We start from the raw sequence: 26,062 nt of genomic DNA on the forward strand, positions 1-26,062 counted from the left end.
AGCCGCCTGCACGTCACAGTCTTGATTGATCAACCCAGAAAAACCGATACACGCCAAACTTACCTCGGCAAGGATCCTGCCATCGAAATTTCCGCGAAATTCCTACCCCTGTATAGTCGTCACTCTTACTTCGATGTCGCGAGCGAGAGATTTCTCGTCCACCGATGGCCGTTCTGACGCTCGAATCGTTGGCAGGGCGAAGAACGCTTGGTACTTGCGTCAAGGACCTCATTGTAGAGGTATATCCTTGATATACTTCTCTCCTACTGGATTTTATTCCGTTACTTATTATACGATTATTATACGAAATATATCGCGGGAGATCTCTCGGCGTGTCGTGGCCGTCATTTGGTCGGTTTGCAAATCAATCTCGATAAGTTGCGTTGTCCAGTCGTGTGTTGACGCTCGTGAGTGATTAACAATACTCTTATTCTACGTGCTGCTTCACTCGTTTTCGTTCTACTTGTCGGTTGATCATCGTCGAGAGATCGAACAGAGATCGAAAGCGTGTGCGCCGCAGAGGTGAGCTTTCACGTTCTGCAAACGAGCGAGTGCGCGAACGAGCTTGCTGCCGCCTCTCTCTCTCTCTCTCTCTCTCTCTCTCTCTCTATATATATATATATATATATCTCTCTCCCTCTCTCTCCCTCTCTCTCTCTCTTTCTCTTCTTCTCTCTGTCTCTCTACCCCTCTCCCTCTCCCTCTCTCATCTCCTCGAGCGTAAAACTCATCTCGCTTCGTGGGTATAATTACAACGGCGGTAAATGAATAAAGACGACGTGGTGCAATATTTAGAGCACTTTAGAATCGCCGGCCGTGCGGTTGAATTAACGGTTACAATCGTTCCGTTAAATATCGAACGCGGAGCAGCTCTTCCATTCTGAGTTGCCGTCTCGTTTAAATCGCCAGTGAGGGCGATTCATGATTCACGACGCACGATTCATTATTCCTGACGAACTAAATGATGTAGAACCGCGGCTGGCTCTCCTAAAAATGCTCCCCCTGATATATAACACGGCGAACGTGTCGTGGCTGGATTCTTTGATAACGACTTCGGGTGTAGTGCAATTTCCTCGACGGGGATCGCGATTACCTCTCGCGTCGAGCCGAGGCGCGAAATTATGCGTGTCTACACGTTCGCGATTGGACGCGCGCGCGCTATTTCGCTTCCTGTCTTCCGCCGGCAGCGTTGAAGCTCTCGTTTGAGGTAAACGCTCTGTGCGACTCCATTATCCTCGATATCAATCGGACTTTCAATCCGTCCTGGCTTAGATCCGTTCGCACATCGCTCTCAATCATCGTGGACTGGGAATCTCGGTTTCGACGAGCTGGACGAGCGGCCGCCGCTTCCCAGGTTCTACGCCGCCAGCCAGTTTTTCGGCCACGCGAACGCGTGAGTGAAAATTGCGACGTCGAGCGAAGATTGCGCCGGAAGAAACGCCTAGGGCTGTTCCTCTCAGCCGAACCGGCTCGCTGGCTTGTTGCCGTTGCAGTGAGACGAGTGTGAGCTAACGTTGAGCGGGGAAAAGGAACGAAGCGCCGAAAGTGACTTCAGTTCGGCCGAGAAGAACAAGCCTCTCTACGATCCTCCGTCGACTCGCGACGCGGACGTATCACAGCGGAGCGAAACGGGGAGCTGATCTCGTCGCTCGAGGCTCGTCGCCCGCAGCTCGACGTCGGGAAGCCGGCGAACTTGAAAGTCCCAGCGACGAGCAGAGGAAGCAGCGTCGCACGACGGGAAATTCATGTCGCACGACATTCATCTCGACCCTCGGATCTTAGCGAGCCGATGGTGCGTTTCGCTGATCATATCGAAGCGACGCTTCGCCTCGCTCATTCAGGAGCCTCGGAGAAGCGCGTCTGTCTCGACGATAGACGCTGCCTTTCGAGGCGAGCCGCCGCCGTGGCCGAGCGTCTCTGCCTGTCTTTGTCTGTCTGTAGGAAAAAATATCAACGGCGCGCCCTTACCGGGAAGAAGATCCTTCGGACAACCTCGGCTCCTCGAGGACGCTGCGCCTCTCCCTCCCCCTTTCTCTCTTTCTCTCTCTCTCTCTCTCTTTCTCTGCGCGCGGCAGAGAACGGGACCGGAAGTGGGCCGCTGCGAGCTTCCGCGGGTGCGAGCTTTCCGACTTTATGTATTTACAGCGCCCGACGCGACACGACGGGCCGCTTAGTAGAGGTTCGCGGTTTTCAGCGGCAAGGGGTCCAGCAGGTAAGGCGGCAAAGCTGCTGAGAAGGGTCTGGGACTGCAGGAGCCCCAGGTGCCGCCGCCGCCGGTGCTGACACCCCGCGTATTCGGCGAGCTACCGTCGCCGGCACCGTCCGCGTTGCTGTGCTTCACGTTCACCAGGCTCTGGTTGGTGATCGGCTTGATCTCGTTCGACGACAGCACGCTGTTCGAGCTGCCGGGCGGAGTCGCCGGACTCCTCGGCGAGCGGCCCTCCGCCTTCACCGTGCCGGCGACCGGACTGGACGCGCCGCTGTCGGCGCCGATGCCGGCCTGCGACGTGGACTTCTGCTGGGCTAGCCTCTCCTGCTTGCGAAACTTGGCGCGCCGGTTCTGAAACCACACCTGCAACAGCCAGCAACGAGTGCGCGATCGTGTATAAGGGGGAACTGTACAACGGAAGATCGGTTCGATTGGCCACCATCCTGAAGAGAGATGGCCGTTTCTTTATATACAACTCGACAAGATTTGTATTTCTATGGTACTCGCAAGACGATCGCACGACCGCTTGCGAAACGATCGGAAGAAAGAAAGGAAGAGAAGCATCAACGTGAGATCGAAGTACCACAACATGAGTACTCAACGATAAGCACTTCTTTCCCAACGCACGTTGAGGCTACACGTTGTGGTACTCTTGGCGTTCAGCTCGATATGAATTACCGGTGGGTGATTTATCGCCGTGACAATCCGCGTTAAATAAACATCGCCTCGCCCACAGATCGAGCCCACAGCACGAAAAGCCGCAGCAGGTTGCTAATTAAGACGCAAATTTGCGATGTTGTTGATCAGCGGCGCACGCTACGTGTTCAGTACGGGGGAACATGTTCACCGCCGCACGTGAAATACACGAGAAATCGCTCGCGAGGAGGCCTCGTCCGGATCCGCTTCCGCTCGTCAAAGTAAAACGGCGAGACCGGCCGGCTTCGCCATACGGCGTGCTCGTAATTGGCCCTAGCCGGCCAAATGAAATATTTAACGAATAAAATAAACAGACACCTGCGGTGACCTGCATGTTAAAGTAGCGGATTTATTTGCTTTAGCGTTTATCTGACCGGCGGCGCTGCCCTCTCATCCACGCTCTCCCCCTGCGCCCGTCGACCCCTTCGCCGCCGCTGCTCCGTCTCGCCACCCTCTCCGCCAACCCCCTTCCCTCTCGCCCACCCACTCCCATCCCTCCACCCTGTCGTCCCCGACGCTCCCTTACGCCACGGTGATCCCCTTCAATCTTCGTCCCTCCTCGTCACTCCCTGAACGTTCGTTCCTCAACATGCGCGGCGTACCCACCCCTGAATCCCACCCCTGGATTTTCCAGGGGCGGCTACGTTCAGGGCTCGTAGGACGTAACTGCTCGCGCGCGCGGCGCGGTGCGGCGCGGCGGGCGCTGGAGGCGGCAGGGGCTGGCGGCTGGAGCGAGGGTGGACGCACAGGGGGATGGAAAGGGTCGCGGGGTGGGGAACGCGGACACCATGAGGCGGCGGGAGACGACGGCGGGAGCGTAGGACACCATGATGAACGTGATTGCCCTTTCCGGCTGGCAAACACTGGGGCTATTGGATTTTTATCAGCTGCTGCTGCTGTTGCTGCTACTGCTGCTGCTACCGTTGTTGCTGCTGCTGCTTTTGCCGCTGTCGCTGGACGATAGCACGTCGGTTGTGCGATCGGCCAGCGGCAGTTTTTCACGAAATTTCCAGTCGTAACTAAACGGCGAACGCTGCGAGCGAACGCGTTCCGCGCGCGCGCTAATTAATCTAAAGCTGATTACACCCGACGTCGCGTTCCTTTGTGATCTGAAGTTAGTGTTAGTCGCGAGGAAGAAAAAGAAGAAGAGAAAGAAGAAGAAATGAAGTTAAAACGGGTAAAATTAATTCTGAGGGGAGGGGGTGAAACAAAAGATTCGGTTTGGTTAAATACACTCTTCGGGAGTAGAAGGCATATTCTTTTAAAATCGACATCGCAACCATTAAAGAATTACACGAGACTTAATTAATGCCACCGACGCTTTATACAGGGTGTTTGGCAATTACCAAACGTAACAACGCTCGTGTGCAACGTATACAAAGCAATGAACCGAACATCAAAGAGTCCCTTATAGTCTTGCATCAATCTCAGCATTAATTCTCAAGAAATTCATTAAAGCATATCAACGATGGGAAAAGCTTTATAGACATGACTCGAGGAAGATGTTTCGCAGTTGTTTACAATCTCTCGGACGACACACACGAGCGATACAGTTTACACACACGATTTAATATCACGCGCGGTCAAGTATCAATTGTAAGCAAAATTCAAGACGGGTTTTACAGCTGCTCATTGCATCGCGATTATTTATTGACTGCAAGAGTTCCCTCATTCTTCGATATCACTTCGGGAATTTCGGGAGAATCGAAGAACACACAGGGGGAAAATGCTACGACTCGGTCTCGATAAAATCACTCGTGACTTTTTCGTGACGATGAAAAATGAACGTAAACCCTTGAAAGTCAATCGTTTGTTCTTCCTCTCCTTCTCCTTCTTTCGAAAGTTGTCTCGCGACTACGTCGACTATGTCATGAACGTGCTCGCCGGGGTACGTATGTACGTGCCAAAGACAACGCTAATAATTCGTGTTTGGCCATGGACCAAACCTCGAGCAGACTGTAGCATGTGTGCCGTTGTTTGCCGAAGTGACGACGACGACGACGACGACAGCGGCGAGCGACGGAGCAAATTAGGGTGAGAGCAAGCCTGCGCGCGCGAAGCGTTAATGTTAAACAAATAGACCGCGGCAAAATAAAGTGCAACAAGGCGTGTCGACAGATGTCCAGCACCTTCTGGATAAATATTTAATCGCCTCTTTATATACAGGGACTGCGCGGGAATTCTCCCTGTGCTTTCTCGCCCGCGCTTTTCGACGTGCGTCGCGATGCGTAAGCTACATCTTAACTTACTTTTGTCGGTCCGGATATTAATAAGTTACGAAGATTAATAATCCGAAGCAAATTTTGATTAAACAGAGATGACGTGTCTCGTCTAACATTGCGTTTCAATGGAACAAATCCAAGAAATATTCGCTAATATTCTACGTAGGCAATTTTGCTTAACTGGATACCACTTTCGCATTTAATTACAAGAATAATTAGTATAAAATTGTTGAACAAAGAGAGAGAGAGAGAGAGAGAGAGAGAAAGAGAGAATATCGTTTGAAGAGTTTTCACGGGAAAAAAATGAGCTATAAATCGCGATAAGAGGCTTTTTGCCGAAGAAAGGATGCGCGTCGCGTTAGAATTATTGTTATATTCATACAACATGTGTATTCAACATATACGGCATATAAATAACGCATCATCATCACGTGGAACAGATCCAAGTCGAACAAAGTAGAACAGTCAATGTAGAGGAGACTTCGTTTCTCAATATCAGTACATATAAATAAAAGTAATGCGCGTTTTGCATACAGCCCTAAGCTCGCCGATTCATGATGAGCGCCGCGCCCATCTCCAGCAGGGCGCTCGCACGGCGATAGTTGCTCGCGCTGGCGTTCGATATTGTTTAGTCAAGCGCCGACTATTTCCCGTGTCGATTGCGATGGTCAAAGTAAATATCGGAGCATTAGGGATTCCGCGGGAGCGCCGCACGATCGTGCAATTTGCGCTCTGCTTATCCGTTCGGTTCACCCTACGTTTAGGCATCGTCGAGATTTTCCCTTCTCGAACCAGTTAACCGCGGAATCCTGCTCGCTTGTCTCCTGACCTCGGGCCAATCTACTTTGGCGAAATATAATCCGTAACATAATTACTTTGACGTTATCCGCTATATGTACATGTAAAATTTCAACGTCTATCCAACGTACACATACACACACACACACACACACACACATCGAAACTCATAGATAAAAGCGCAGAGTATTCAGTAATATTTTACGCGAGCGCGTTTAACTAGGATCTTGTTTTCGCATTTAATCACAAGGATACTTAATGTTGAATAAAACGGGATGCGAAGAGAAAGAGAAGTGGCGCTCGAAAGATTATCGATAAAAAGTTGGACTATAAATTGCAACGAAAGATCTTTCGCGAATAAGAGAGATATACTTCATGCACCACACGCGACAAATTTTGCAGTCTTATTCACTGCGGAAGAAAATATATCGTTTCATCAGCGTGGCTAAGAGGTTCATCAGCGAAGTTGAAATTATTTCGTAATTGGCAGAACGTATTAACTGCATACAGTTGAGTTTCGCGCGGCTCTGATTCATTCGTAATGGAATCATCCCGACGATCGCGGCAATAAAAGCGAATGTCTCCACGCTACACGGAGCAGACCTTAATTAAGACTGAGATAGCAGAGTGATGCACCCTAAACTTCGCCCTAAACTTATTTTCTTAATTGAAAGTCTGGACCACCGCAATTCGCGTGTGATACAAGACACGGGAGAAACGACAGTGATAAACCCGCTTCATTTTGCGCAATTTGCTTGTTTCTTGTTCTGTACAGAGTGCATGCATGGTAATACATAACGCTGAGTATCTTATGAAAGTCTACTCGACACAGAAATATTGTTGAAACGACATTTCGATAATGAAACAACACCAACTTTTTCGTGTCATCGAAGTTTCATCGACAGATTGCTTCGAAAGATCGACGTAATCATTGTTTCCTTCGTCCCTGAAGGCAATAATAATAATGTTCTTCAAACATCTTTAGTCGGAATAACGCTACTTCGGAGCTACAATGTAACAATTGAATATCCGCAATATCACCGAATTCTTTCGAAGGTATCTTCTTACTGTTTCAGAACAAGGACACTCGACCAGGATGTTTTCTTCATAAAAATCGATTCGTGACGGTGAGCGCAGGTGGAATTGGTAATAATTGGTTGATAAAAAAACCTCGCGATGCGAATGGTGCTCGAACACCGCGTGAATTCGTCATCGTCAGTGTAACGGTCGAATCGCAATAATCTCAAGTCAAGCGGATGGTTGTTGCTGTTGGACGTTAAGCGCGAAATGACATGCCGTGCGAGACGTGGCGGAAGTACTCTCAGTGGTACGCGTATTCTGCTCGCCGCTGCTCTCTCTCTCTCTCTTTCTCTCTCTCTCTCTCGCTCTCTCTCTTCGTGCCCCTTCACCCCTCGGTCGAGCCGACGTGCCCGATGCGCCGTTCTCCGCGGATGATACCCAGCAGGACAGTTTTTAATCACTGTAAGTGGATCTACATAGAACTCGCAATTACCGGCGCACACTCTGGCATGGGCCCCTTGTGTATCAGCTCAGCCCCCGACACCAGCCGCCAGAGCCCGGGCGAATGTTTTCCCCATTTCATCCCTCCGTACCGGCGACTGCAGCCCCTCGACTCCCGGAATCGTCTCTCACGTTCCCAGCCCTACACCCCCTTCCGTTCTCGCCCGACCTTTCCATCTCGTTCTGCCCCGCTCTATCTTGTTTGATTTCCTTCTCTCTCTTTCTCTTCTCCTTCCTCTCCCCTTTCATCCTTTCTCACCCTCTCTCTCTCTCTCTCTCTCTCTTTCTCTCCTCATTTCGTTTGAGAGATCTCGCGTCTTTCTCTCGCACCACTCTCAAGGTCCTCCCTTCGCAGAAAGCCATCTCTCCTCTGCCGCTCGCTCCTCTCTGCCCCTCGTTTGACTTCTTCCCTTTTCTCTGGTTCTCCTTTCTCGACTTCCGTCCCCTGTCCACCGTTCCCGTCGCCCTTCGAGAGTGGACGCTCAGACACAGGCATGCTCGTCTCCGTCTTACATTCGCGCACAGACGATCGAGCGTTTTGTCTCACTTGACAGCGACGTATCCCGTCGAGGATGGGAAATTCACGTCGATTTTTCGACCGTATTGTCCGTATATACTCTCGAGGCCGTGGAATTGTTCTGTCCGACTTTCAGCATCAACGGGGGGGGGGGTCCCCCGCGTTGATACTGAATTTTCATTCGAAACTGGAAAATACCGGTCGGCGGTAGATGATGGCGAGAGATGCGGAAAATTATTCGCGCCGATTTTAGCTCCTGCGATACCGCCAGGTCGGAGCAGGAAGCTCCGGTGCATGTTATCTTGCTTTTATCGCGCTTTGATATTTACGCCGCTATTTGTGTTTTAGTGCATCCTTCGGGTTGAGTTCACTACACGTTTGTTCTCCCTGATATTGCTTTCAGAGATTTCCTCTCGATTTCCAGTCGTCAAAAGTTTTATCTCGAAATCGAATTTTTGTTGGGTCGAACATTCGATGATTTTCTTCTTCTTTCGCGGACGCACGCTCGCGTCCGTGAGCATTTTAATTTACCATGAATTTTTAACTGACTCTCATCGGCGTTAAATAATGTCACATGTTCCATCTGCACGTTGTATCGTGCGCGCGAGTATTAATTTCATATTAATTACTGTATGTCTATATTCGGCGTTAATAAGTATCATTAATTAAGAGATTTCATTGATTAACAATTTCGTAACATCACATATTATTCAGTCAAACGATTCGCGCCTGTAGCGAAATCAAATAGATATATATTAACGATATATATTCAACACGAAATATCTCCGATATTTCGAGCATCCGAGAATCATGCAAAACTATTTTTGTCCGAGTTAATCAACCATTACTTGCAATAATGGACTATTATCTATGGAAGGATCGCGCAAAATAAAGTGTGTGTCTCGCCAACTCGATGCTAAAAGTCACTGTCAATCACTTGGTGCTACAAGCATTAGCGTCACAGACACTCTGTGCTTTTTTGTACATCGAATCAGGAGCAAATTCTTGGTTTAATTTTAAACGGATTTGTCCTCGATAGAATTTCAACCGGTATTTCGTGACCGGTAATCAATTGGCGCTATGGACAAACGTGAATGCGCTACAAAACGCCGCGTTTGATCCTTCCGAGAGCTCTCCCGCGTTCCCCGCTCATTTCGCATCACGCCGCGTTCCCTCGCCCTCCCCCCCGCCGCCTCGCGCCGCTACACTCGCGGGTGAATATTAATCTCGTTAGCGGCGAAAGATGCGACTTCGATCGCTCTTCCCATATCGGAACATCATTGGCTCGCAGGCCCTCCTCAAAGTGCTTCAGCCCCTTGACGTCGCAATTTCGGAAAAGACAGAGAAAGCAAGTGTGACAGAAGAGGGTAGGATTGGAGCGGGACAGAGGGGGGATAGAGCAGGTTCAGAGAGCATTATGCACAGTTCTGCTACTCTATTGCGTTAATGGAATTGTAATTCATACCGGATGACATGTGACTCAGGCCAGCGAAACGTGCCGCCACGCGACGATCGTTGCGTCGTCGCGATGAATGCTACATGCTGCGCAAGGATCTAAGGTACGGTTCACACGAGGATTCTGCAGCGATTTCCGTTCGTGATACGAGATTGCTCCACGCAGTTGGTCGCAATGTTACTTCGGGATCGTTCGCGTAGGAGCTGAATTTTCCAAGATCGGGCCGCGCGGCCAACGACGCGGAAAATTGCGACACGCCGCGGTCGCGATTTCATCGGGCCGCGGAGCGATCGCCGTGTGAACGGGTCTTCAAGCGACGGCGATGAGCTCCCTGCTAATCGGAAGTCGCGCCGGTCGTCCCTTCGCGACGCGCCACCGCCGGCCGTTGCGTGGCGCCGATCCAATCGGCAAGAGATGTGGGTCAGTGCTGATTAATCCGGCGTCACGCTCGTCGCTGATAAGCGGCGCGCAGACGAAAATGTCGAGCGGCACCTGTAGGTATAATTCAATCGCCGAATGACTCATTACCGGCCTCCTCGAGGACGGATGAACCAGGGAGACGAAAATCGTCAGCCTTCGGGGACCTCGCTTGTGACGCGTGACCGGAATAAAGCGCGGGACACGAGCGCGTCTCTGAGAAGAAATCATTTGGCCGAGATGCATACTCTTTAATGTTGCGGACGTTCTCGAGGTGCGCACGTGCGTATGTATGTGTGTGGAAATGCGCGTGGAAAATCAAGTGAACGTTGCCAAAGCTGGCGCTATTCTAATTCCTCCAAACAAAAATGCAAGTTCTGCGCAAATACTTTGGATCTTTCGTGATAGTTATTGAGAAATCGATTGAGAAAGAATATCGATGAATGAGCGTGCAATAAAGTGAAGACGAGATCTTTGTAGAGACTTCGTAGTCTCGAGGAGTTTGTTGTCTTGGGTTTGTTTGCAACTTCCTGAAGACATTGTTGGCGAAACTTAATACGATCACGCGATAACGACAAAAAGATGAGTGAGAAAATTGAAAATTTCGAGACTTGACGGAAAACGATACAATCATTTCGTGTCTTTCGAGCAATAACGAAAAAATTGAATCTTCCGGTTACTAATCTCGTCATGTACGCGAGTTTTTTTTTTAACGAAACGTATTGAGTACCGTTCCAATCGATCAAGAGAGCTCGCCTTGCTGTTTATTTTATTTGGAACGAGCAAAATCGCCATCAATGACTGTTAAAGCGACACATCTTTGTGAAAAAAAAAAATCGTGAATAATGATGCGAGCAATAATCTTGACGACAGACATCGGTTTTTGGCATCACTTGGCGGCCCGTGCGCAGAATCAATTTGTTAATAATCTTACAATCGTGTGGACATTAATGCTATTAAAGTGCAACCTCGGAGCAGGGCTGATCGTTACTGAAGAAGTCACCTTCTTTAACAATTTATTGCGATCAATCTACGATTGAAACATACGCGGCGAGAGAATTTTTCGCAACTTGCACGTTTATACCGCAGCGAAAAATACGTTCTAACTTCAAAGCTGTAATATGCTAGATTTTGCAAAAAATTACTAATCACTACTTGGATTTTCAGGGACTCGCGCTACGTCGGAACGACGACACATCAGTCCCTACAAAGAATCTCGAAATTTTTTTCATTCATCGTAACGAGTCTGCGTTTGCTATGCTTAATTAAATATTCTTAATATTTCATCTCGCTGTTCGTAAGAGTCGTCTTCGCGAAAACACTTTTTCTTTTTCGGCAGGCGCGCGAACAAATGTAGCAGAGAGCGCCGATCTCTCGTGCACGGTGATTAGGTTATAGCCGCTGCATAATATAACGGATAATGTTACAGATTCAATCATCTTTCGGGTATTTTTATCAACGTCAGCCGCGCCAACGAGAAGCGGCGGGATATTTCTACGCGGCGTAACGCGCGCGCGTCGCGAGAATCTCGACTATCAATAGCACGCTGACTTGGTTATGCGCCCCTTACTTCGGGCGCTGCCAACTAGAATTCCGATATCCGTTAGTGCCGGGCCTGTTGTCGCAATGTAATCCGATCCAGAGTGTTTTATCTTCTTCTTAAGGTGCGCCGACCTGTGCGTTTCGCGCCATAATTACGCCTGATCGATCGTCGCGGCCATCGCGGCGGCATCGCGCGCACTCAGATCTGTTTTGCGATATTTCAAATTCGAATTATGGTCTCTCTCTCTCTCTCTCTTTCTCTCTCTCTCTCTCTCCCTCTGTTTTTTCTTGCGAAAATTGCTTCGAGTAAATTGATCGAACTCGGTAATTGCCAAGGAGAAAGAAAGGGAAGAGGGAGCAAGGAAGAGAAAATACACGACACGAAACTTACGGCCAGTTGAATCCCGGCGATCCGATCGGTTTTAATGGAATATTTTGTCGCGTGGTCTAAAATAGTGTTGTCAGTGTAAACTGGGTATAGCTTCGACATCCGGGTATCCAGATATCTATCGAACATTTTCAAATTTACGTCCGCTAGTCGGAGACTCAGGTATTAGCCGAGTACACTCGGTTGTTTTGATGCTCGCAATAAAAATCGCGGGTATGTATTACCCGATGACGTGCGGTCCACGCGTCCCGAACGGCGGCGATAATTTTTCCTCGATACAATAGCTTACGATAGCATGCGCGTCGAAGGGAAAATGCATCGAATCTTTTTTGGCAAGCTGTCAAGAGTAATCGGATATGAGCGCGGAATCAGTTAAAATAGCAGTGGCAACGGCTGGAATAAATATAGATGATAGACGGATTCTCTTCTGCTTCTGCAGATTTTTGCCCGCGGCATTACGAGTTACCTCGAAGTAACTCGTAATGCCGCAACGATCACAAATCACTCTCGGTGGTTACCAAATTCGTGGGTGCTAGCCGGATACGCGGGGGTACTGGCACCCGAAATAACCTTGGGTGCCTTGGTACCTGGAATCAAAAATAGCGGCTAATAGCCAGGTAATGCTCGGCTGCCATCTGTTATTGATTCTCCTCATCGGCATATAAATGTATGGACGAAGCATTTTATTTAGGGGAAGCTGAGATCAGCGTCAAGGGTGGACGCACACAGCACCACTTCACGTAGTTTCGCGGCTTCTTTAAACATGCTCGACTTTTCCCGTCATTATCTCATGTGGAAAAATGTCGAGCTCACATTATATACAACGCTGGAAGTATTGTTTTTAGTGGATACTTTGTGGAACATTCTCGAATGCTAATTTATGATCGAAGTTTCATAAGAAATCCCTTATTCTTGACGAATCTTCTCTCTTTCTCTCTCTCTCTCTCTCTCTCTCTCTCTCTCTTCTTAACAAGGAATATTATATAATGAACTCAGTGTGATTATTATGCGCTAATGCGTCTGCCCGGTCTCATAGCGTTCTTTCCTTACACAGTTCACGTGAAATCAAATGGGAAAAAAAGAAACAGTCACGTGAAACAAATGACAATCGGGGGAAGAACAGTTTGTTCGAAAAAATCTCGAATTTTAAAGCATACGCTTTATTTTATTAAAATTCCGGTGAGCATGTGTCTACGTAACATGATTTATGCGTCGCACAGCGTAAGGTAAAACTAGAAAGAGAAGGAGAGGGAGGAAAAGAGGAAAAGAGAGAGAGAGAGAGAGAGAGAGAGAGAGAGAGAGAGAGAGAGAGAGAGAGAGAGAGAGAGGGTCTACAAAATTGGTAACAATGGGAGAGCCGAGATGGGGAAGTATCCTAAGTGAGATATAAAGAAGAAGAAATATAACAGCGGATAACGCGCGACGACGAAAGAGTTTAACGGAAACATTGCCGCATAACTCAATTGACACTATACGTTAAACGGAAACTATAGATATCGAGGGAAGAAGAAAAAAAGAGGAAGAGATAGTAATGGCAGCCGATTAGGAAGGCACCCCTGGCGGCGGGAGGACGAGCGGGAGGAGAAGCGGGCGCAGAGGAAGCCAATGACTCGCGATGCGGGAGGGAGGATATTTTATCGAGCAGCCGCCATCGACGAGATGGAGGGCCGAGAGGGATGGGTGGCCGACGGGGGTGAGTCGGAGGGTAGGAAGACAACGGGAGTAGGGTAACTCGCGGCAGCGAGCGAACGAATCACGAATAAAGGAACGAGGGAACTCTTGAGGGACTGCGCGCGTTCTGTCAGGACTAAGGAGGAAGAGCAGCAGCGGAGGGTGCGGGAAGGGAGGGCGCAGGAGGGCGGAGAAGAGGGCAAAGTCGAGCAGACAAAGGACTTACCCCACCGCGGCAGAATCAACCTCGCCGGAGATGGCGGTTGCGCCGCGAACCCGCAAACTACTCGGGTATTAATAGTTATCTCGCGCTTCATTATCGCGCGGTCCTCGCTCGTGATACGCGCGAGAACGCGCGACCGTTCAACGTCGTCGCGGAATAAGACGCGATTGCGGACGAGCACGCCCGCGTAATTTCACGTCGCGACGTTCCCGATTCACTTGCTCCTACGAGTTCTCTCATGCTCGGCTTAACGAACATGTTTTGGGGTTGTTTACCATATCCTGCGGCAGCGAGCGGCGTACACTGCTGGATCACACGCACTTATCGCTCGCGTATCGCCCGTAGGTGAGATTGTAAACAAGTCGAGGAAGTCAGCTTCGAGCTCTGCCTGCGGAATTTCGTCGCGCTGTCGTTGATATACTTTAATTAATTTCTCAGCGGTTACTGCGAATATCGCTAAAGGATATAGGGACTTTGTCGATTAGTCTAATGCACTACGTACGTGCACATAAGCGTCGGTACAATGATTATTAGACACCCTGTATAGCTATACACCGTTGACCAGCAATGTGCCATTCGGTACTGGGCCACCAGTACCTTGGCGAACAATTGATCGCCTGCTTAAACGATGCGCTTGTACATTGTTTTACGGCGATATTCCAGCGGCGCGACCTACTCATATTATCTACCTGTATCTATTTGCATTTGCCAAAAATTAATTATTCTGACCGCACTCACGCAAATGTATATGTATTCGATTATTTATGCGAGGACAAAGTGTGAATAAATCTAGTGCTGAAATGTCCATCGATATGAAACGTTTCGGCGGTAAAATTATTTAAATTTGATTATTATTGGCATTGAACATTGTGGAAATTATGTACAATCGTTAGGTCATTATTATTTAGCACTCTTGGGCCCTGGTTATCATTCGACTAATCCATCTGTTGGGCCAGCACTACAAATTTGGCAAATAATAATCTTCTAGATGATTCGAAGCGTTAACATTCAAAGGAATTGCGAGAAGAGAAAACAAGGAATGAAAGATCCAGGTGGTTCTAAGAAGGAAATTTATATTTCGAAAGATTTAAGAAGCTTGCACGGTGATCCACGTGAATGGATAAAATATGACAATGAAGATACATGTAAAAATAAAGCACGCATATTTTACGCGAATGGTCCGTTCTTTCGCTTTTCTCAAGATAGAATAAGCAGTTTCATTTCCACCCGGCAAGTGCAAAGATACCGGCATATATTTTTAAATCACGATGTTTCAGTTAGACACTAATTCAATGGATCTCGATGTTGGTGAAATATAATAAGTAATTTTCGCTTCTCATACTTTACGAGCAATATCTTATTTATTCCGACATCAGCAAAATAGATAATCGTATGATGAACTATCGAGTACATTTGATTATATTTTGCGTTTGCTTTAACCATCATCTCATTGTCTTTGAATTAAAACCACATAACCTGTTTCAGTGATATTGAAAATATAATATTGAAGCTAATATATGGAAAGATTATAAAAACAAAAAAAGAAATAAGAACGTAAATATTCCACAAGTAAAATCGAGCTATTGAAATGCTGCAACATGCAAAATCGAAAGCCGCTATCATTAATAACATCGTTTTTTTTTCACAAAATTTTATCAATTCCTCAGATCGGCGTTTCATGATGAAGGAAGTTGGTTTCGTCAATTCACAAAAATGGGACGTTTTATCGCGCTATTACGTTCAGTCAGAATACTAAATTGCGTACCGCGTGTATTCTCAAGTGTGATTGTTGACGACATCCCGAACGACACAAAGGTACCAGCGAACATCGATGCGGTAGGGTCAAGGGGTTAACGACAGCTTAAGTAACTACGAAACCTCCGCCAAGCCGCCGCCGCTGAGCTGATCGCGTCGTCGTGGAAAAGTGAATTACATACGTTAGAATATCAAGCGATTGCCGCAAATAGCGAGTGCGATTCGGTACCACTTCGGTCGTCGTCAAATCGCCTCCCGTAATCTCGCTTACTGTGTAATAATATCGCGATCGCCAATGACGAACGTTATATTAATCCGCGCCTACGTCTCGGGAGCGGGAGATCAGATTAAATTTATTGCTCCCCCGGCCGCCCGTCCACCTTGCTTTCTACTACCGACGAAACCGGCGAGATCATCCGTGCTCGTCGTCGTCATCGTCGTCGTCGTCGTCGTCGTCGTCGTCGTCGTCGTCGTCGTCGTCGTCGTCGTCGTCGTCGTCGTCGTCGTCGCCGTCGTCGTCGTCGTTGATAATCTGAATGAGATTCGGCGAGGTACTTAAGTAATGCACGTCAGTCGGGAAATCTAACTTTAGGACCCTCTAGCGTCTGGCGAACCATCTAATTGCGTTACCGTACATGTACCTCAACTGCCTTGCCCTGCCCTGCCCTACCCGCGGCACCTGTGTCCTCAGGTGAGCGAATAACTCCAGGATGTCTTTTCATAGAGCGGGGGAACAAAGTCCGCGAGGAAGACGCGACAAACAACGCGTCGTTTCCCCGTTCATTTTGTAGGATAGTCGCGCAGCTGATGAACGTCTGTTTGAATGTGTATTCCTTATAGAATAGTCAAGTGTTGCCAACGCTTGATCGATCTGTGGTGATCGACCATCGACGAAGAATCTGTTATCCAGTACTGAACCAGCAAGTAGTTGGTTATCTATTTACATAATATGGTTTGTAGTGGTTGAATGAGAGTTAACGATGCAGATTTCGATATCGCGGAATTGGTGATTTTCAGCAAGAATCGACAGATCAAGCTTGGATTTTAAGCGAATGTTAATTAACACATTTTACCTTGGGGCTTCATCATCGAGTTTCGTTTGCCGAATTTGAAAAATATGCCGCACTCTTTCTCTCAATGTCAACGCGATGTTGTTCAGTAGAAAAATAAGAAAGGAATAAATACCGAATATACCGTGGTTTTTCAAATATTTGAATATTTTTAATATTTTGGAAGATCAAAATATGAATAATATTTTTCAATCATTGGAAACGTAGAATTAGCATTTTATATTGGTATGCGTCTAGATTTCCACGATAAACGCGTTTTTTGAAAACGACGCAGGTCGACTCGCGTAAAATGTGAGACCATACATTTTTTTCAAGTTTCACTTGTCACGTTCAAGAAAATTCAGCTTGTTTGTTAAACTACTGTAAATTGGGAATTATCCTCATGCATAAAAGATAGATTCCCGATTTGCGTCATGATCGAATTTCCAGAAATTACCATGTAAATAAAATTGCGCGAAACGAGAGGAATTTTTTCGCGAGAGATCACGGTTTATCGTTTAATGCCGTATTTTGTGTATGTATGTGTGTGTATGTGTGTGTGTGTATCGACGCGAATGTGAAAGACAAGAAAGTAAGACGATACTGCGTAATCGGACTGCCGCACAGCGAAGAAGAACAATTTTCGAATAATAACCGTACAATTCCTAAACCGTTCATCTCTCACGCGAGAAGTTCATGATAATCCGTCAAGCGTATTAGACAGTATAATCCATCAGTTTGCGACCTGCAGGTAGCCGTGAAAACGAAAATGGAGCCTATAATGTAATTATACTACGCTCCTTCTGCCAACTCACCCTCGACTTTCCGTCGACATCCCTCTCTTTGCAACGCGAACTGAGCGAACTGCGCGCGATATGCAACACGATATGACGTATGATCCGAGAAAGACAATGTCGTTTTCTCCTCCCTTTCGCCCCAAGCCTCGTTTTCGCCAAAGATCGTGAGAAGTGATTTCGATCGCCGTATTAGCCCGCCGTATCTCATCGCTCGATATTTTCGATGCTTTGCGACATGGAATTTTCACTGGAATCCTCGCATTCAACGTCTCTTGCAGAGACTCAATTTTTCCCACTGATAAGAGGGAATGACGCAGTCGCTGATTCAACATGTGGAGTTTCACGAATGAAGACTGATTGTCCAACGGGAATAATGCACTGACCTGCACTCTAGCCTCCGTCAGGTCAATCTTCATAGCGATCTCCTCTCTGGTGTAGATGTCCGGGTAGTGTGTCTCCTGAAACGCGCGTTCCAGCTCTTTCAGCTGGGCCGACGTGAATGTCGTTCGTATCCGACGTTGTTTCCTCTTCTCCGCGAGACCGTCGTGCCCCGAGTAAGCCTTGTATCCCAAACCGCCTGGAATCCAAATTCAAACGCGCACAACATTAGTATTGGGTATTAAACTTAATTTTAAAGGATTTACAAGAGATGGCGTAATGAGCACCTAACGGCATCGGCCCATACTGAAGCCAACTTCATATGAAAGCCCTGTCATTAGGCTTCAAGAATCAGTATATTTTATTTGGTCGAAGTATAAATAACATATTTTTTAGCGCACTCAATATGTCGAGTTTTGTGGCAACGAAACGCAATTTGCGGGAAGCGTTACTTTTTTGTTTCCATTTGAAAAAAATTGGCAGCTGAAAGTCTTCGTTTGCTGTCCGAAGCTTATGGGGATTATGCTCCATCGATCTCAACTTGTGAGTACTGGTTTAGACGATTCAAAAGTGAAGATTTTCCACTTATCCATCGCTCGAAGGTAATGCTCTGTATTTGCTGGGATCAGAAGGGTGTGGTCTATTATGAGCTGCTAAAACCTGGCGAAACTATTCCTGGGGACCGTTATCGATACAACAACTAGTACAGCTAAACCGAGAATTGAAAGAAAAACGACCAGAATACGCCAAAAGACACGACAAAGTGATTTTCCAACATGACAATGGCTTGGCCGCATGTCGCTAAACCGGAAACGCTAGAGTTGCTCAGATGGCATGTTCTACCCCACCCGCCGTATTCACCAGACATTGCTCCTTCTGATTTGCACTTGTTTCGATCCATGCAGAATCACCTTTCTGCCCAGCACTTCAGAAGCACTTTAGAAGATATAAAAAAATGGCTCGATTCATGGATAACCACAAAAGACGAGTCGTTCTTTCGCCGAAGAATCCGCCTTTTACTAGAAAGATGGGAAAAAGTTGTAGCTAACGATGGACAATACTTTGAATAACATGTACTTGTTACTTTCGTTTCGAAATAAACGTTCATTTTCACAAAAAGATCCTTTAATTAAGTTTAATACCCAATACAGAGTTTTCACAAGTCACAAGCCTTAGTCGGTCATTCGTTGTTCCCTCAACTTCACTCAGCTCGCACTCAGCTTCGGTAGACGCGCGCTCGCTTGTCGGAATTCACCGATCGAATTTGTTCGAGTTCGGCGATCTTTACGGATCACTCGATACCTGAATTATTTCCCAGGAGCTCATTTGCGCTCTCATTAGCATTGAGGCAGGAAGCAGTAAAGGCCGAAGGAAACACAGCCTTTGTTTCATTCTCAAGAAGAAATCTGCAAGAATTGCAGGAACTCTGGCTGATCGTGATTCTACAAGCTGTAAATACTGAGACGCGATAGTCGACGGCAAATTAACACTCAAAGTGTTAACGAAAGCAAGAATACAAATTCTGATTGAGCTAATCGACGATTAATTCAGCCGGCAAAGTTGCCAACAAAGAAACTGAACGACGAAGTTTGTTGTCAAACCGAGCAAGGAATTCTCACACGTCCTTTCTTGATAACTTTGAAATCGCCGTAAATCAAGCATTAATCGTTCTATTTTGCTAACTACACAGAATTGTTAACTCTTTGGTCATCATCAGACGACGGATTTCACAATCAGAAATTGCTGACAATTGTTGACAATTCTGCTGCTTGATCGTCGGTTGAATTAACAGGAGTTTGGAAAAAGTCTTGTCCTATGAGAACGTTTTGCCTTCGCCCTAAAATAAAGAGAATAGCGCTTTGAGAAGCGAACCGATCAAACTGTCCAAACAACCGTGAGCGACGCGCGGAAGAATCAACCTGTCACGGCCGAGTGTCTCGCTCCAGTAATGATTTCACAAGCGACTTCTCAGGCCAATGAGTTCGGTCCATAAAGCGTTAATTGTGAAGCATAACGGATACTGCGTTGCGTAATCTGTCGTTGCGTGACGGTGACTCTACGGCGGTGCGCCGTAGAGTCGCCGACGAAACACATGTGCGAGATGTTGAATTCAATCGAGATCAATTATCAAGTAGGGTACGAAGGGAGCTTAGCGCGTCTCTCCCTGCTCGCGCGACGCGTTTAGCCCCTTCTAAATCGCCGAAACAAACACAACAAAGCGCCCAGAGCATTCACAGGCCGACGGATTGACGCGCGTATAAAGGAGTTCCCGGCTAAGTCCCAGAGACTCGCGGAATATAGCGCGATTATTTATTTACCGCGAGCAACGTTGCTAACGTTAATCTCTAACGTGCGCGATGTCGCTCGTGTCAGCTATTTCATGAGCGAGCTCGTTCGAAATAGCGCGCGAAGACGTTCCAGTCGGACTCGCGAGCGACACGAGCGAACGCGGGGGAACGTGTAAAATATGAACGCTGCATTTATTCGAGTATCGGATGTGAAACGGACGGATAATTATCGGCGCTAATGACGTTGGACATAATTTCGCAGGGCGCGGTTGCTCGGAAAAACGTTTGCGTTTGCAACGTGAAAGATCGCGTACAAAAGAAGGACATTCGGTCGGAATAACGAAATTGTAATTGAACGAAAAAGAAGTAATAAAAAATTTGAGACATCATTGGTGTCTTCAGGAATTCGCTTGAACCTGAAAAAACTACTCGACGTTATCGAAGAATCAACTAGAAGAAATCAACTATCGAAGGGAAGTTGATTCTGTTTCTGCTTAAAGCAGCAGAAGTTCGTCGCGAAAATTCGACGCGGTCGGCGTCGAGTTTATTATTTCGAGTTAACAGCGCTAATCTAATGTGTCATCTCTCCGGTGCGGAGACATGGGAGAATTGTGTGCGCATTTAATTCAACGTGTAGATTCGCACGTGTTTCCGGTGCAAGATGATCAATTCCGGCTAAAGAGTCTTTTCTACGCGGGAAACGCGTTGCGCGGATCGATATTGTACGATTCCCCTTCGCGCTTCTCTCCTTCTTCCTTTTTTTCTTTCGCAAGCGCACCTTCACAATCGAGGCCTTCACCTACGAATCGACCATCGAGTCCTCGCGAAAGTACGGTCCTACAGGGACGGGAGAAAATGGGCGGAGAACACGAGCGCGAAGGTGAGCGCGTTACCTCGGTGACAGGATTTACTCTCCGCCTATCTTCCGACTTTTTTCAAGCATCCACCACGGATCCTGCCGGCTCTTCGCTACGTGGCCGAGTCGTTTTTCCACAATTTTACGATTATACAGGATGTCTGGTAATTACCGTAGCGACACTCGCGGTAGAGCGTGCTGAAGTCAACGGGAAAGTTCTCAATTGTTTCGTGCAATCTTCGACAGTTACTGCGAAATGAATTAAACAACATCGCCGGACGGTCGTAACTAGACAGTAGGACGAAGGTCGTCTGAAGGCACGACTTGAGGAAGATGTCTTAGATTCGTTTACAGTCTCTTGTCGATAGCGATGCTGGACCACGAAGCTGTGCAGTCCAGCATCGCATATATGACCAGTCTGTACCTGATAATTATCAGACATCCTGTAATGATTTTTTCGCGGTACAACGAGTAGCGCTAATTTGCCCCCTCTCCCCCTCGCCCCGCCCCCCGATGTTAGCTCACGTAATAACGATAATTTGAGAACGCGCACCGTTGATCGACGATTCGAGATTGCTCGTTTATCGCGTACGTTATCATCCGATTGATTTAGTCGCGTTGCATGACCCTCGAAGACTTCTTGAAGCACGCGTTGTTAATTCACGTTACTGTACTCGACAGTGAAACGAGAGATTTTGATGAAAGGGAATATTTACAGAGCGAACCAAGTGTTTAATATCCAAACTGGACGGCTCTCCTTTGATATTTCCGAAGGGATAATCTCGAACGAAATACAACGAGTCGCCTATCCGAGACGAAAATAACGCAATTACGACGGTAACGTCGGCTCGCTGCGTATCGCGAAGTTGCCGCAGGTCCGGAGAATTACGCTTCCACCGCGATTCTACCCCGATTCTACTTTATAAGCCAACAGCTCGTTCGTTCGATTTATTCGCAGCGCGTTCAGGACGCGATGCGTCAAACCGACAAGCGTATTATCAATTAACACGACGGAGCGCACAAACATTAGTGTCATAGATGTGTGCTCGTGCTCCACAAGCGTATCACAGCAGCGCGTCCGTTAACCGTAATTCGCATAGACTCGCCGGCCAATAACGTCGTCAGTCCTACCACGTCCGTTTCGCTCGTCTACGGAGTAAAAGATAACAAATAACTACCCCACGTCCCCCACGCAGCCGCAAAATTACAAGAGACAACGGCTGCAACAAGAGCAAGTAATCCCGGCGGGACACTCGAGCGTCGATCGCCCGTCGCTGGAGATCACATCGAATGAGACAATCGACAGGCGGAAATTCCACGCGTGCGGAAACGAGCACGTTAATGAACGAAGGAAACAAAAGGAAAACGAACGAAGAAAAGAAATCGCCTCGAGCGATCTCGAGCGCGAACGTGTGCGAGAGATCGAGAACGTGGACACTCACTCTGGAGATTAATGGCCGAGGGGAAGATGGAGGCGGCGTGCCGGTGGACTTCCTGGGACCTGGCGGCCATGACGGAGCACGGGGTCGAGTGGGCCCCATGGTGCGCGTGAGCGTGGGGGTGTGCGGTGTGATGGGCCGCGAGCGGCGTGCCGCCGGCAGCGGCAGCAGCGGCGGCACCGGCCGCGGCAGCGGCGGCGTTGCTGGGATAACCGGCGGCTCGTGCCGCGGTGTAGCGGTATGCCGCTTGGCTCATCTGCGAGCAGGAGCTCAGGTCGCCGTAGCTGCACTGCATCTCGCCGGCGGCCAAGGCGCAGCTGGACGCTTCGAAACCGGCGGCAGCCGCCGCCGCGGCCTGGTTCAGATACGAGTAGTCCATGACGCGGCTCGGCTGCGGCCGCGGAGGAATCCCACTTGGCGTTGCTACGTCGACGACACTCCGGTATCTCGCGGCCTGCCCCGGCGAAGCGCACTACTCCGGCGACGGGTTGCCAAGGGGTTGCCTCGTCGGGTAAAGGGAGGAAGAAAGAGAGAGAGAGAGAGAGAGAGAGAGAGAGAGAGAGAGAGAGAGAGAGAGAGAGAGAGAGAGAGCCCGAATGACGAACGGCACTCGAAAGGATCGTGTCACGTTTTTCACCACATCGGTAAATGTCCCGGGACAGAAACAAGGATACGTCCCTGTGCGCTCGACTATGCGTCGAGAGATTCGGTTTCTCGACGGGAACGGAGAAGGAGAAAACAACAATAACAACAACAACAATAACAACAACAACAACAACAACAACAACAGCAGCAGCAGCAGCACACTCGTTGCGTCGGAACACGGCGATGAACGCGAGACGACGCGCGAGGTCCAGTAGCGAAGAAGAAGAGAAGGAAGAATATCGCGCGCACGGCTGTTTGTCCGGGGCCCGTTCGGCCACACGCGCGTTCTTGGGCCCGCTCGACCACGGGAAAGTCCCGGGTAGACCACGAGCGGCAATAGCGGCGCACGAGAGCCGCTCTCTCTCTCTTGTCGGCGACGCTTCAGAGAAACGGGAACCGGGCCGTGCCGCCGGCAGGGCTCCTCGATAGCGGCTTATGACGCGTAATCGGATCAGCGATATCAAATTATTGCGATTACACCGTGGATAGGAAGAAGTTTTTCGGCCCGCTTAAGAGCGCCCCGTACGACCGACTGGTGGGTCTCCTCAAAATCAAATGATAAGCTTAATTCAATAACCGCCGGCGCCGCGGGTAGGAGAGCATGGGTGTGGCCGTGGCTGGTCCCGCGGGGGTTGCTTTTCGCGGGGCGTTCGCCCACCGGAAGCTGATTCGCCGCCGAGCGCGTCGGCACGGTGGCGAAGTCGGGGGTTGGAAACACCGCCCTCGCGCGCGCCACGGCGGTAAATGCCGCACGCTGCGCCCTCCCGCGCTACCCCCAGCCACGCACAGCCGATGCCACCCCCGTCGGGTTACAGGCTAGACGGCCCTCTTCTCCAAACGGCCATCAGCCCGAATGAGTGCTATCATTCGATGACGCGCCCCTCCGGCCACGCCACCCCACCCCGCGGCTTTACGATCGATCCCGCGCGCGGACGAGGACGTCGGCACGACGGAGGATACCGCCGCGTCCTGGACGCCGCTCCAGTGGACGCGAGGAGCCAGCAGGGCTGTGTCGCGTCCCGTTGCGCGCGGCGGAGCGACCTTCGGACCTGTTTACACCTACTCTCGCGTGGCGTGCCGTGCCGTGCCGCTCGTCTCGCGCGGCCTGGATTAACCCCCGCGTCACGTGTCGACGCAGCCTCTTCGGTCGCCTCTTCGGCCGTTTAACCCTTTGCGCTCCGAGGGTTGCCGCAGCCGGCGCCATTTGGAGTTTCTCGGAAAATCGTGAGGAACGCCGCGACGGCGCTTCTCGGATTTCTAATCGGCCTCGAGCCTTCTAATCGCGTCGGCTCGGTGGGCTCGCTTGAGAATTTTCATTTCTAAGTCGCAGGCCGCAGGCCGCAGTCGCGCGGCGATTCTCGAGTTTTCTAGGTGATTTCGGGTTACGTTCGCCGTACAAGGTGTACGCTTGGAGCGTAAAGGGTTAATGTCCAGGGGGGTCGTCATAATGTCATTTCGCGATATCGTCGTAGCGCATCAGAGAGATCGATCGTCCCGAGCGAATTCAATGTAGACGAGAGTCGCCGATAATCGTTCGTCGGCCGAATTGTCCGACGTTGTTTCCGAGAGACAGAGGGTGACTTTTGTCATGCTGAGATTCACGCGTTGAGACTGCCATGGCGGTCACCGCTGGCCGGCACCTGACTCTTCAGTAGCGCCATAAGGATCACCGCTGATCTGCAGTGAGATAAATCGCCGCGCATGATGACGGGGGTTGTATCTTATTTCGCAAATTAAAACGTTCACGTTCTGACGAGCTGAAATTAAAATTACCAATCAACAGAGATCTTCGTTATCCGCGGTATATGCGGCTTCAGTTGTTGATAGTTCTTTGAGATGTTCATTGATAAATTTCTTGAATGTTCTCGCTAATCGCAAGAGAAACTACACTACAAATACGTCTTATTTATGTAAAACTGACCTGCCGAAAATATCACAATGACAAATAAGTATCGTTGATAGTCAGTTAATTTTTCACTTCAGCTTGTCAAAACGTGAGTTTTTACTGGTGAAATAAGAGACGCTAAAAAATGACTAAACGAGTAAGCAGAAAAAGAATGACGTCATAAATTCGATCATAGCGTGGGAAAGTGCAGGACCGAGAAATCATGTGTTACCAGTAACATCGTTACTGTTACTAATTACTTTCTCCAGTAACGATCAATTGACAATGGCGCAATTTGTTTTTTTTCCGTCAGCGGCGGTAACAGTTATGCATATATATATATATATATTTTTTTTTTTTTTCGGGTAACGAACGCTCGGGCGGCGCGACGAGTTGTAAAATAAAATCTCGAAAAGTCGCTGAAAGTAGTAACGAAAATTGTCAACGACTCGCTTTCTACCTCTTGACTGATTATTGAGTAAGATACATTATCGTTATCGAGTTACTACGAAAAAGAAACTTTCCCAACTGTGGGAACGTTCAGGTGACTCACCAGAGATATGGACACCCGTCGGGTTCTTCGAAGGCAAATTAAACCATCGAATGATCGTATCTGCATACACGAAGCATCGCGGTAATTCCAAAAGACGCCGCGTGTATCTATCTCATCCTTCTGGTAAGACGGCACCCTGCAAACAAATTGGAATTTCTCATATCCTTTTCGCGGTGATAGTATAAGGGTGTCAGACGAGCAGGAGAGATGCGAGGGGAAATTTGATTTATCTCAACCTAGAGAAACAATTTTCGCGAGCGCGTCGCGTCGGTCGACCGGCTTCTGTGCGACATTTGTTTTGCACTTGTTCTCACGAGAGTGCCACGATGAGAGCACAGTCGCGGTGTTCCACCCTCTTCCCTGAATCTTATCCCGAGAGAATACCGTTCCCGGCACGTGGAACGTGTGTCGCACGCTGCCGTCTCCGGGGCGGTACACACCAATACATACGCATATGCACGTAAACATATGAAACATAGGCCACATAGGCGTAGCCTTTCTGATAAATTTCACGTATAAAGCACGAGATATGTCTCGTCGATGCTGCACAAGCAGCAACGGCAAGTGCAGCCACCTCTCTCGCGAACGAACAGAATAAAACAGATTGAATTGGCGTGAAGTCGAAATAATAAGCGAGATCAAATTAATCGTCGTCCAATTATGGGCGTTCAACTCTTCGTGCATAAATCATACGAAGCATTGCGGTAAACTGTTTCCTCTGCCGACGTCGGCAAGAATTGATCAACGCTTGCGCGTG

At 48.6% G+C, this 26,062-nt stretch overlaps 1 protein-coding gene across 1 annotated transcript; it reads right to left on the minus strand.

Moving 5' to 3' along the window:
• Positions 1–655: 655 nt before the first annotated feature.
• On the minus strand, positions 656–22,737 carry LOC105184104 (paired mesoderm homeobox protein 2A). Its single transcript, XM_011142656.3, has 3 exons — positions 22,226–22,737; positions 17,645–17,838; positions 656–2,572 (listed from the first exon to the last, which is right to left on the minus strand). Exons 1-3 carry the CDS (start codon positions 22,599–22,601, stop codon positions 2,171–2,173), a joined length of 972 nt encoding a protein of 323 aa, XP_011140958.2. The 5' UTR covers positions 22,602–22,737; the 3' UTR covers positions 656–2,170.
• Positions 22,738–26,062: the final 3,325 nt, after the last annotated feature.

Source organism: Harpegnathos saltator, unplaced genomic scaffold (genome assembly GCF_003227715.2).
Source record: "Harpegnathos saltator strain DR-91 unplaced genomic scaffold, Hsal_v8.6 scaffold280, whole genome shotgun sequence".
Lineage (NCBI taxonomy): Eukaryota > Metazoa > Arthropoda > Insecta > Hymenoptera > Formicidae > Harpegnathos > Harpegnathos saltator.

What these genes read in the sequence shown, in the direction of transcription:
- LOC105184104 (XM_011142656.3), bottom strand. Translation starts at nt 22,601, where the DNA reads ATGGACTACTCGTATCTGAACCAGGCCGCGGCGGCGGCTGCCGCCGGT. An exon ending in CTCGGCCATTAATCTCCAGA is followed by an intron (nt 17,839 to 22,225) that starts GTGAGTGTCCAC and finishes TTTGGATTCCAG; the next exon opens with GCGGTTTGGGATACAAGGCT. An exon ending in TGACGGAGGCTAGAGTGCAG is followed by an intron (nt 2,573 to 17,644) that starts GTCAGTGCATTA and finishes TGGCTGTTGCAG; the next exon opens with GTGTGGTTTCAGAACCGGCG.